The sequence below is a fragment of the Scleropages formosus genome, chromosome 1 (assembly GCF_900964775.1).
Source record: "Scleropages formosus chromosome 1, fSclFor1.1, whole genome shotgun sequence".
NCBI classification, from domain to species: domain Eukaryota; kingdom Metazoa; phylum Chordata; class Actinopteri; order Osteoglossiformes; family Osteoglossidae; genus Scleropages; species Scleropages formosus.
This window is the reverse complement of record NC_041806.1, coordinates 16,612,955-16,625,401: the sequence shown is the minus strand read 5'-3', so window position 1 is coordinate 16,625,401 and position 12,447 is coordinate 16,612,955. Positions and strand designations below refer to the sequence as shown.

At 40.0% G+C, this 12,447-nt stretch overlaps 1 protein-coding gene across 2 annotated transcripts; it reads right to left on the bottom strand.

Annotated features, from left to right (window-relative positions):
* Positions 1 to 983: 983 nt before the first annotated feature.
* On the bottom strand, positions 984 to 8,332 carry apol1 (apolipoprotein L, 1). 2 transcript variants are annotated; one of them, XM_018758075.2, is made up of 10 exons: positions 8,063 to 8,332; positions 6,239 to 6,327; positions 5,621 to 5,692; positions 5,431 to 5,541; positions 5,189 to 5,239; positions 5,033 to 5,104; positions 4,865 to 4,936; positions 3,998 to 4,037; positions 3,854 to 3,905; positions 984 to 3,341 (listed from the first exon to the last, which is right to left on the bottom strand). In XM_018758075.2, the coding sequence occupies exons 2-10, from the start codon at positions 6,296 to 6,298 to the stop codon at positions 2,528 to 2,530; spliced, it is 1,344 nt and encodes a 447-aa protein (XP_018613591.1). In that variant the 5' UTR covers positions 6,299 to 6,327; positions 8,063 to 8,332; the 3' UTR covers positions 984 to 2,527. The 2 variants fall into 2 exon arrangements, with proteins under 2 accessions (XP_018613591.1, XP_018613592.1); XM_018758076.2 differs by having other exon boundaries at positions 5,621 to 5,689.
* Between the last annotated feature and the right edge of the window lie 4,115 nt (positions 8,333 to 12,447).

The following is a 12,447-nucleotide window of genomic DNA, read 5'->3' as shown; positions in this document are numbered from 1 at the left end:
AATAACCGTAGGTAAATTAACATTGTAAGTTACTTTCTAAATTAATACATGTAAATATCAAAAAGATTGCACAAATTCAAGTAGTTCACAACTTATTTTACTTTAAAATCTATATTATAGAACTGACCCTTTTCAAAGCCAGTTCACAATGTTATTTGTACTGTTACTCACAATGGCTTTCAAGATTTCAAGATTTTATTTGTCACATACACAGTTATACACACATACAACCTGTAGTGAAATGTTAGTCAACTCTGTAGACTGTGCAAACAAGACAATATATTTAAAAAAGACAAGAGAATATAATTAAAGTTAAATTTAAAAACAAGAAAATGTACAGGGAATTGAATTAAAGCTAAAATGTAAAAAACTAAAATTTAAGATTTAGAGAACAAAAAATGTGCAAGGTATTGAATATGCAATAATAAAGTGCAATGTGCAGCACTGGTTTACACATTTATACAACAGAGAACACATGTATCAAGGCCACTACAACTGGAGTGATTGAAACTGTAACCTTCCAAGCAGAAGGCTCTAGTCCTAACCAACCAGCAAATCTGCAGCCTTTCTTGAAGATAAAAACCATATCCAATGTCAATGGCACACAGAAAACTATTAGACATAAATTGCTGGACCCCTCCATTGTCAGTTTAATCTCATTTTATTGGGATTGCTGTGATCTAAAGCTAATTTTGTAGAAGAAAATGGATATATAAACTAATAGAAATGTAAACTCCACACGAAATTAGGAGTAAGTTTGAACTTACAACCACTGTGCTGTAAAATGGCCATATTACCTGGTAGAGCTGCCAGACCATCCACACAACCCACGTGATATTGTGGCACATGGCACTCTGGGTTCGGATGGGGCGAAGAAGGATGCACAGGCAGCATTCATGATGAACGTTTTATTAGAACACTGGCACACAGGGAAATAGCGCTATCAGTCCGAGGACCCCGTTTCCTCCAGGACCTGCGCCTCAAACCAGCCTTTCCAGCCTGCTTAGCGCCACCAGGCTTTCTCTTCTTTCTCCCCCCTGGTAGACTGATTACAAAAAACACATCTCCCGTTCAAACACAGTAACGCGGGTCGTTACAATATACATTTTCCTCCAACAGTCAGGAATGCTGTGAAGCTTTTACCTCTGATTAGTAGCAGCGATTGTGGGCACTGATCAGCAGCCGTAGCTAAACATAAGAGATGAGCAGGGATTGGGACCAGTGCTATTGCGGGAAATGGGGACATGGGTCACAATCCTGCTGCAGGACCCACAGTGTTCTCCATGCTGATAAGGTATCATTGTGCAATTTCCTTGGGGGGGGGGGTCAATGAAGTAATTCAATTTCAACTTGGTGTGCCTTATTCTCATGACAAGTTCTATACATTTTTGATGCAAAACCATTTGTAGAACAAGTGTCTGTATGTGGAGGGGGTGCGGTGGCACAGTGGGTTGGACCACAGTCCTGCTCTCCAGTGGGTCTGGGGTTCGAGTCCCGCTTGGGGTGCCTTGCGACGGACTGGCGTCCCGTCCTTGGTGTGTCCCTTACGCCCTGTGTTACCGGGTAGGCTCCGGTTCCCCGCGACCCCATATGGGACAAGCGGTTCTGAAAATGTGTGTGTGTCTGTATGTGCACCACCTCTTGTCCTGACCCCAGCTTAGCTTTCCTAATGCCTACTTTATTAGGCAGATAAATGTACTATTCAAAATTTGAAAAAAAAAACTGCAAGAGGTGTCACAAGGAATGTAAAAGTAGTCAGCTTATATTTGCTGCAAACTGGTTAAATCAGCACTATTTATAAAAACAGAAAAAAAGAATGAAAACCTTTTCAAGAAAGTCACCCTTTCTTTAACAGCTAAAGAGGATTCAGAAACCATTCCTAGCTTATAAACATATTTATGATTAGATTTTAAAGCTGGAACTTCAGCAGCCTAAAGCATAGGAGGAAACATTGGAGAGAAAAAAAAAACCCCACAGTAATTCATACAGCAACAAAAAAACATCAAGTTTTACCCAAAGAAGGGCTTGCTTTGTTGTCATATGATGTCCATGTGTTGATGTCAGTGATTGCTGTTGCAGTCCTTGTGATAGTCTGAACACAGTGAAGAACTTGTTTTGCTGAAGTGTCATGTAAAATTAACACTTTGTGTAATTCAACTAGATATAGGGTTCTGAAAGTTCAGAAAAAGGGCTAAGATTCTTAAGTCCACTGCACATTTCTGCCTCTTCATTGTACTGTACATACTTTGCATCTGAAAGTACACTAACATACTTTTCCAAGCCACCAATAAATCTCATTTTGACAAATCAGTCAACACTTTTCATCAAAGACATGGATCAGATCAATGTCCCCACTAAATGGTCCTGTTTAAATTCTCCTTAGGAATGTAGTCAAATCAGAGTTTAACTTAAGAGTAACAATTACTGTACTATTTTGTTCCAATGTGACATACATCAGTGGTTTTAAAAAAAAGATTCCCCTTTACCGATTCCACCTGTGTAGTGATGCAGCAGAAACAACTGGACACTAAATCCTGGCTTCCTGCAACTCTTGTCGAATACTGTTCAGTTCCACAAGTCCGCTGTGCAACTGGTCAGCTACTTCTCGGATTTTAGCAGCAAACTCAGACTTGGCTCCTTTCCTCAGCTCATGTGAGTCTTTGGCCACAAAATAAATGTCCATGCCAACAAAGAGCCCAGTGACCACTCCTGAGGCCATGCTGGCTATCTGGACCGCCCGTGCTGCAGTGCTGCCTGCTACGCTGGAAATATGAACAACGCGCATGATCTCTGCTGCGTTACAGACAATGGCCTTTCCAGCCATGGCACTGTCGTCATAAATGCTGTTCAGCTCAGGGAAGTCCTGATTGTAGCCACGTTTCTTCATCTTCACCACATTGTACTTGCCCAAGTTCTCAATTCCCTGCTTTATGAACTTCAGACACTTGCTGATGTTGGATATCTTGGCCTGGTAGTCCTCCACTATCTGCTCCACCTTCTTGCGATCCAGGGAGTTGCTGATGGTGTTGGAGATTCCAGCTGATGCAGATGTGAGGCCCCCAGCTGTTGTCACACCCAGACCCACGGCAGTAACAATCAGAGAAGTTCCCATAGTGACAGGAGCAAGAGCCAGGCCTGCGATGGTGGCAACCCCTCCCACAGCACTGGTGGAGCCTCCTGTGATGGAGGCAATCTTGGCTTTTTTGTTAACGCGGTCAATGCCATCGGCAATGGCATAGAGGTCCATGATATGCTGCCAAAGGCCCTCTGCTTCCTCATTGAACAGCTTGTTGAAGACACGAATCCCCTTTCGCACTTTCTCTGCAGTCACTACAAATGACCTAGTGGAAGAAGAGGAGGTAGATGATAACGAGAGTGTGCTGGTAGATTACATTCATTTATTTAGCAGATGCTTTTCTCCAAAGCAACTTCCAATGAACTCTACGTAGTATTATCAACCCACACACCTTATTCACCAAGGTGACTTACACTGCTAGATACACTACTTACAATGGGTCACTCCACTACACTACCAGTTGTCACACTAGGGGTGAACTTGAACAGCATGTCTTAGGACTGTGGGGTAGAAAACCAGAGCACCCGGAGGAAACCCATGCAAACTCTACACAGACTGAGTGGGGATCGAACCCCTGTCCTCTCACACCACTCACGCATTGTGAGACAGCAGCACTACTTGCTGTGCCGCTGTGCCACCCAGCGATACACCTAAGAAAGGTAATGGGGTGTAAATCACACACACCCTCATATGGAGATATAAAAATCCATAAGAAACTAAGACAAACAAAAACAAAATACACTAAGATGAAAAGTGAAGCATCAAAGTGTTCCTTACTTAGCCTCTTCTTTCTCAGACAAGTCTGCATGTACAGGCACGTCCTCCCAATCTAAACAAGCAGCAAAGACAGTCAGTGCAATATCCACATACAAGCAGTGACCTTATAGACACTTATTAGAGAATGTGGACACGTTCACTTACGTTCTACAGTGTTCCACCACTCTAATAGTCCATCAATGTCCTGCAACACAGAGCAAAATCCATCAAGGATCCATAAATCCTTTTCAACACCTCTATAACCACTTGGATTTACTAGTTATGTCTTTAGCATTAAAACAAGTACATCCAAAAAGCACAGGAAAAAAAAGCACTTCTGAACATTACTGTTACGAATTCAGGTCTGATGCCTGCCACTCTGATCATTAGGAAAAACCTTCCAACAATGAATTGACCATTTAAACATGCACATTCAAATACATGCCAGGGTACATACGAAGTGCAATATTTAGTTTCCTTTTTTAATTAAATCAACAAACACAAGTTATTTTTAGTTACCTTAAAATCTTTATGCAGAGGCTAACCAGGACTCTAGACAGACACAAATGCACAGACACCCCTCTACTTATGTAAATCTGACTTCCGTAAAAAAAAATTAAAAAAAATAAAATCCCATCATACGCATTATTTACAGATAAGACCGTCTTGCAAGCATACAGCAATCAATTTAGAGATTAAATTGAAAATAATAAAGAAGTTTGAAGGTGGTCAAAGATTATCGGCTATAGTATGGAAACTAGGTTTAGCTGTATCAACTGAGTACGATAGTGAAGGATGCTGCACGTTTAAAGAAACAAGTGAAAAGAAGAGCTAGCATGAAAACAACAATAACAAATTTCAAGGCTAGGGTAGGCTAGCCTATGTTGAATGGTGGGGGAGGAAGGGGAACCTGACATACGCAACTATTGACTTACATAAGGTGTTGAAGAATGGTCTATTTGTGTATGTCGAAGGGTGTCCGTAGATATGAATCTGTACACAAATACTTGTATACTTGAGATTAATCTCTACCTCTTCTGGCTCCTGATGTTCGTGTTCCTTTATCTCATCTTTTACCTGTGACACCTCTGTTTCATCATTTCTCTGAGAAAAGAGACACATAATTTTTTTTTTAATGGAAAACATATCAGAAAAACTGTCAGAGCTATTGTCTCAAGAAAATCAGGACTAGCTTTGTACCTCTGACATGACTGCCTGCTCACTATGTGAGCATGTTGGTCGATTTTCTGTCTCCTGCTGCCCTGGTTTACTCTGAAAGTGTGGAATGGTTATGAATGTTACTAAGTCCATACAGTATTACACTTCACATTCATGGCTAAAACACTTGGACATTACCAGATGTTCTCTGCGTGGCAAGAATGGATTTCTGGCTTTTTTTCCTTTTTTCTGTAGTTTTGAGGGACAAAAATAATGAAAAAAGGTTAAAGAATATTCAAGTCACAAATTATTTTGACAGATTATTACCATAGATACTCTATATAGCAGATCTGAGTCCACACTGGTCTCCTGTTCAGAGTAATTCTGAGTAACACTGCAGACAGACTGGGAAAGGATGAAGGTTTTTTAGAGATAAACACCTGTTCTGGTCCGAAGTCTTTGGATATTTCCTTCCTCTCCTGGTCTGTATTCCTTTCATCCCCCACGGAGACATCTCCATGTTTCACCAGGTTATCTGCTGGACATTTTTGCTGGAAGGTTTCCACAGTGTTATACACTCACACACATACGTAGACACAGGAAAACATGCACAGGTGGCAAAACACGCACCTGTTTTGGGTCAGTGGTCCTACTAGAAGTATTTTCACCTGCTGAGGAGTCAGAGCTGGCTGTATAATTCTGCTAAAGAAAGACAGAAGCTATAGACAAGGAGCTTCATAAGGAAAGTCGATTACAGACAATACTCCATTAGTCAGACAGCAGGACACACACAGGAAATCTTTTTTTTCCTTTTCTTCTTACTAGAGAGACTCCGCTATTTTGGGTATTGCCTTTTCTCTTTTCCTCATTTCTCTTTGCATAAAACAAAACTGAAAGCATGTTTCAAATTTCAGTTGCTATAACAAGGCATAACAATAACATAAAAAAGAAACAGAACGATGTGACAGTTTTTGTAAAAGGGCTGACCAATAAATTTAAATGCCAACAGGTCAGACCATTGGAAAAGAATAAATTGCTAAAGCGAACAGTACACAGATTGTGGGTTGCAATACAAAAATCAATTTTTGATTCTAGGTTATACATTAAACTGATATTGTTAAGTTGACTAGGAAAAACTAAGAAGGCAAAACTAAGTTTTTCATTTTCAGCTTTACATCTTTTTTCATTAACTGTATTAACCATAAACTCAGGCCATGCACTGAAGCATGTTTATTAGCAAAGGCTTACATCTTTGTGATCCAAGCTCTTGGTCAGTTTGTCACCCTTTGAGCCACGTAACCAGTTCATTTCTCCTGACAGATTGTCCCCTTGATGCTCTGCAACACAACACAATTTTAGTCATGATAATCTACACTGCTGCATATACTGTATATGTTTAGTCTGACAGCTACACAAGTGAAAACCACCACAAGTAACATAAGTGTCACATGACTGTCTCCATTATTTAGCTGATGCCTTTGCACAAGATGACTTACAATGTTAGATCTGTACATTGAGATACCTGCAATCATTCACCAATTATACAGCTGGAGAATTTTTACTGGCCCAAGAATCTTGTTCACAAGTAATATTTGGTGAGCAGGAACTCCAGTAAAGGACCATCCAATTTGCAAAAACACACATAAAAAAAAAAATACCATACAATGCACACCTCATTTCAAAAAAGCTTAAGGCTTTCCCATTTTCTGTATTTTTTAATGGGAGAAATGAAAATAAAGTGAAATTCATTAGAAAATAAATATGCACATACAGAAAAATTTTTTTTGGTATTCAAATTTTAGATGACAAATCAAAAAACCAATTCTTTTTTCCCCATACAAAATAATGGGTGATTTCAAGGAACAAATTAACCCAGTTACTAGAGGGATGGGTGTACTTCCACAAGTTATTTAATTCTATACAACAGCTTGAATTACATATTCTGGAACAGATACATACATGGTGTCTCAAACACAAAAGTAACTTATTTTATAAGATAATTTCTGTCCTTCAGCGATGTCAATTTGTCAATTTTGTTCAGTTTTTTTTTTTGTTAACATACTGACACTTCTTCCATACTAATACAAACTATATAGTTCCAGCTTACTATCATACTGACAGTTGCAGCCAATCACGATCATTGATTAAGGTAAATCTAGTATCGCAAATGAAACAGATGACTCAATATTGTTATTGATCCAACTGACATGGTAGGCTCATTACAATTATAACAGTATAATTATATATATTTGTGTATAATTTCATAATGATTAACCCTTTTATACAGCAGGGTAATTTTTACTGGAGCAATTCAGGTCTTTAAGTACTTTGCTCAATGGCACTACAACAGAAGTGAGACTCAAACATTTTTAGTAACACTTGTAACAACAGACTGCCTGTGTCAAAAGAGGCAGGCAGTGATCTTGTGAAGTTTATTTATTTATGTCATGAAGTGATATCCAGAGAGCACCCTGTTCAAACTCTGTGTTTCCATGACCCAGCACTGGACAGGCACTTATTGATCACGAACAAATGTCTGAACATATGACATTAAAAGACCAACAAGAAAAAATGGTTTGTTACCAATATTGTTTTTCATAATTCAGTACAATTACTTTTAGGTGATTGGGGGTGCGGTGGCGCAGTGGGTTGGACCGGGTCCTACTCTCCAGTGGGTCTGGGGTTCGAGTCCCACTTGGGGTGCCTTGCGGCGGACTGGCGTCCCGTCCTGGGTGTGTCCCCTCCCCCTCCGGCCTTACGCCCTGTGTTGCCGGGTAGGCTCCGGTTCCCCGTGACCCCGTATGGGACAAGCAGATCTGAAAATGTGTGTGTGTGTGTGTGTGTACTTTTAGGTGACATTTTTCATTGTGAAACACACTTTTTCCCCCACCTATGACAAACAACTACAACTTGACCTCCTTACAACGGGAAATTTGTGTAACAGTGTGATTTCATGGTGCAAATTAACCCCAAAATACATAGGCACATTATAAAAAGGATTATGGGAAGGTGGAACACTTATGAAAAGAACTATAATGGTGATGAAGCCACAACAAAATGGCGGCACATTACCTGAGTCAACGTGGATGGACACGTGCTGGAATCACGGCGATGCCTTAGCGCTTAGGAACAACTCACTGAACGCTGGGAAGAAGTGTTTCTCAGCTCGCCACAAGAAGATCAAACATGCGATTAAGACACATCTTAAAACACTGGGATTACATGCTGGAAAAAATGAGGACACACACCAAAGTTCAGGTTGACATCTGCTGCACAGTCACATTTTTTTCCATTTCCAAAGCAGTTCCAGTGTCCTTCCGCAGACCGCACTCCTCCTGCGCGCGCATAACTCTCCTCAAAACTGGGAGGGGGCAACATGTTCGGAGACGAAATTCCAGAGCCAGATCTGCACAGCTGTTGCGCAAGTGCGCATAAGAACGCTCGCAGGAATGCGCAGAAACGGAAATTTCCGCTCTTTTGGAACAACAATGCAGACTTCCCTGTCGGGTAATTTCTTTTTCTTTAACCTATGCAAGAGACTTCTGTGTAGTTACTAGGAGGAGACACGTCCCGTCATTTTCCCACTTCCCCTTGTCGGTTTCGGTTCTTTTTAATTCTCTTCATGGAGCTTCTCCCCTTTTTTTTCTGTGGCACATTAGCCTATTAGCTGCGCAACGTCAAAGGGAAACGCCACCAAGGAGGGCAGTTCTTCTTTAGTTATTCTCCATGATCTGCCTGAAGTGCGTCCTGGTTGGTCTTGCCGTTTTGGAGCAAACCACTTCACCATGTTATTTCAGTACTTACAGATTTTGTTTCTTTCATACTTATTTTAAAATAGTTTTATTGCTAGAACATGGTTACAGCAATAGTTGGCTACTGAACCCAAGTGGGGTTGCGGCAAACCGGAGCCTAACCCGGCAACACAGGGTGTACGGCTGGAGGGGGAGGGGATACACCCGGGAGGATGCCAGTCCATCACAAGGCACCCCAAGCAGGACTCAAACCCCAGACCCACCAGAGAACAGGACCCAGTCAAATCCACTGCACCCCCTTGGCTACACTGAGACGTTTTAAATATGTCCACATACACAGAGTGAGGGCTCAGAGTCCAAAGGTTCCAGTATAGCACAGATGTGATCATGTAGCACTTTCTAATAACTTCAGTAAGGGTGTCTGAACATTCATGAATTCCCTGCAGTTGTCATGCTAATCAAATCTGAGTTTTTCAAGTGGGAAAAATTTAAACACCTCAGTCATCAATATTTACATATATTCATTTAGCTGAATTTTTTTCTCCAAAGCAAATTACTGTACAATTATTTGCCCATTTATACAGCTGAGTAATTTCACTGGAGCAATTTAGGGTATGCATCTTGTTTAAGGGTATTATACCTGGGACTCAAAACTGCAACGCAGGAGTCCAAAGGCAGCAGCAGCAGCAGCAATAACCACTACACTACCAGCTGTTCTCACCTAGATGCTTCTTGCATTGGATCTAGGATCACTTGAGTCTCTATATTTCAGGACTTCCTTTACCTGTGTTGCCTTAAAATTCAGACTGTTATATTGCCCATACAAGGCAGTGCTGCTCATGTTTTGAGGTATGCTAAACCACCTGCAGAGGAAACGGCTTTTTTTTCTGTTGAATAAGACCACTGTTGATATTGGGACTTCATATGTCCGAGGGGCCCAGAGAATGCTGTACTGACGTAACCACGCTTTAAACATTCTTGGAAGTCCTGACTTCTCCACTGCTGCTAGCCACCTCTAACATAACTTAAAACACTAGGAACTAAATGCAAAAAGTCAGAGTAGACACTTTTTTTTCATACTGATGTCTGCAATCACTTAAGCACACATTTTTTAATTCAATTTTGATTTATTTTCATCAACAGTTATTTTAAGGACAATTATTCCTCCAACTCTTTGCAAGTAGCCTGAATCTCCACTGTATCTCTCAAACTGTTGTTAAAACTGTTACTTGTTACTTAAGATATTCACTGCTTTCCCAAAGATTAATGAAATCAGTGTAGGTACAGTAGGCCCTTCATGTTCACAGGGTTCTGTGCACAGTACCTCATATCTTATTTTCTATCATTTTGTAGGTTGTTTCACACAGTGTTTCTTGGCACCACATGTCTTTCAGTAGTAATAGTGGTGATGGATTGTTGATGATAAAAGCAGACAAGAATGCTGCCCTACGTACATCAGTGGAAAGCAAAGAGAAAATTACAGGAATCAACAGTCAGTGTTGTACTGTATTACACACATGCTATTTCATGTTTTGACACTGTTGATAAGAAAACTTCCTGCTCAGGTTTTCATTCGAAAGTTAAGCATGTTTTTTTTTTAGCCTTGCACATACTGTATATGCTCTTATTCTTAAAGAAGACCATATGCATCACATGTTAGTCTTGGATTGTTATGTAGTTGCTCAGGGAACTTGGCTTGGAATATACAGCAATAAGCTCATTTGATAAGAACAGAGCTGGATGACGACTGACTACAAAGGAAAACATTATGCAGTCTGTATTTCAACAATGCAGGCATTCATAAGACAAACACCCTTGCCTAAATTCACATGATCTGTGACTGTGCAAATTTGAAGCAAAATATATATTTTATTTACACCAGCTTGCTCAGGATGCACACAGAGGCTGGCCGAACAGGTAATTGGAGTGGAACAATTGTGTCACAAGTAACATATTTTCATTCTGAGACACTTCTACAATACGGATTTGAGCCAAGAAGAAAAATGAAACTCTGCAAACCCTGTCGTTTTGATGAGAAAATTTGCCTGTAAAGCCATAGAAAATCTTTAGACCTGTTTTTACTGTAGAGACTGGATGCAACAGCAGCCTAGAAGAACATGCACACACTATTAGCTCATATGTCACCTTTTGTAAGGACAGCTGCATTCCCACAAAAAACAAGCTTAGATACAACAAAGAAAAGTAAAAGAGCCTAAAGACTTCTTTAAAGTGGCCTAGTACAGACTGAAAAATGGAATCTGAACAGCAGAATAGAGGTTCTCTGAGAAGCTGAAAAACCAGTTCTCAGACAATGATGCACCAGTGGGGAAAAAAGCAAGTTTACAACGCATTGTTTGGTCAGTAGAGAGGATCACTGGCTATGACCTGCCCCAACTATAGGACCTGTTCACTTCTAGGACCACTAAGCATGCAGAAAACCAGACCCTTCATAGACCCTTTCTGTCACAATCATCACATCTTCCAAATCTTCTATCTGGAAGGGGGTGCAGAATGATCACAACTCAGAAAACAATGCACTTAAAAAGCCTTTTCCCTTCAACCAGTGTCTGATGTGGACATTATAATCCATATCACTCTTGGCTGAACATGGAGACTCTGTTGGTTGAGATCACCTTCCCAAAGCATGGTGTTGTTATACAGGGCCCGTCATAGTGCCTTGTCATCAGGAAATAAGACATGGAGTTTTATTCAGGGTTTAATATACTGGACAACATGGTTTAATGGTCTCCAGAGTTATATTTAGGCTGAAATTTTTTAAATAGTGCTTTATCACTATGTATTAAAATTGTATTTAATGTAATTGGTTTGAGGGGAGGCGCGGTCCCGCTCTCTGGTGGGTCTGGGGTTCAAGTCCTGCTTGGGGTGCGACCCCACTTGAGACAAGTGGTTTCAGACTGTGTGTGTGTAATTGGTTTGGATCCAAGAATGGCACCCCGAGAACAATTTATCTACATGTGTAAGTCTATATTTGTAGTCATCAATTAAGAATAAAGAAAAGAGAGTCAAAATATAATGTACAATAAAATCATAGACACATCTGACACACAATCTATATGGTCTCAGCTTTATGCATAATTTCAACTTGAACATGATGCTTTGTATATTCTGCATTCCAGCTAAGCTAATGAGACATGAACCCTTGCTTGGTAACTAGTGATACCACTAAATGCCTATCAGATGGCTAACAGGGTAGTACAGCCAGAGGTAGACTTAGATACAAATATCCTGAATCTTGACCTAAATATGTCTCCGAAAATTCTTGAAAAAAATTCTAAATATCCCATAATTCCTGAAAAAATTCTAAATATCTCAAAAAAATTCTCTAAATATCCCATAAAATTTTCTAAATATCCTCAAAAATGCCTAAATATCTATATACATATCTATATTATTTTAAAGATTATGTGTTGTCTAAGAAAGGATGAGACTAACAAATAAACGTGTAAAAAGAGTTTTATTCTGTACTTGAAATGACTTGAATCTCAGAACTTTTACACCTGATTCAGGTTCCAGCGGGTTGGCAGAAAAGTTATTAAAGTGTGTCGAATCCAAAACAACAAATAACATGTTTACAGAGGCAGGCTATTGTTGGATTTATACACTAAAGATCAGCATTTGACTGATAGCCTAATAATCATTACAACAGTAGTCGATGTAAATGCTTAGCGGACAACTATATTGAGT

Excerpts from the sequence above, each read along its gene's own strand:
- apol1 (XM_018758075.2), bottom strand. The coding sequence starts at position 6,298 with ATGAACTGGTTACGTGGCTCAAAGGGTGACAAACTGACCAAGAGCTTG. Across the intron at positions 5,105-5,188 it reads TGCCACGCAGAGAACATCTG|AGTAAACCAGGGCAGCAGGA; the intron begins GTAATGTCCAAG and ends CCACACTTTCAG. Across the intron at positions 4,937-5,032 it reads AGCAGGCAGTCATGTCAGAG|AGAAATGATGAAACAGAGGT; the intron begins GTACAAAGCTAG and ends CTCTTTTCTCAG.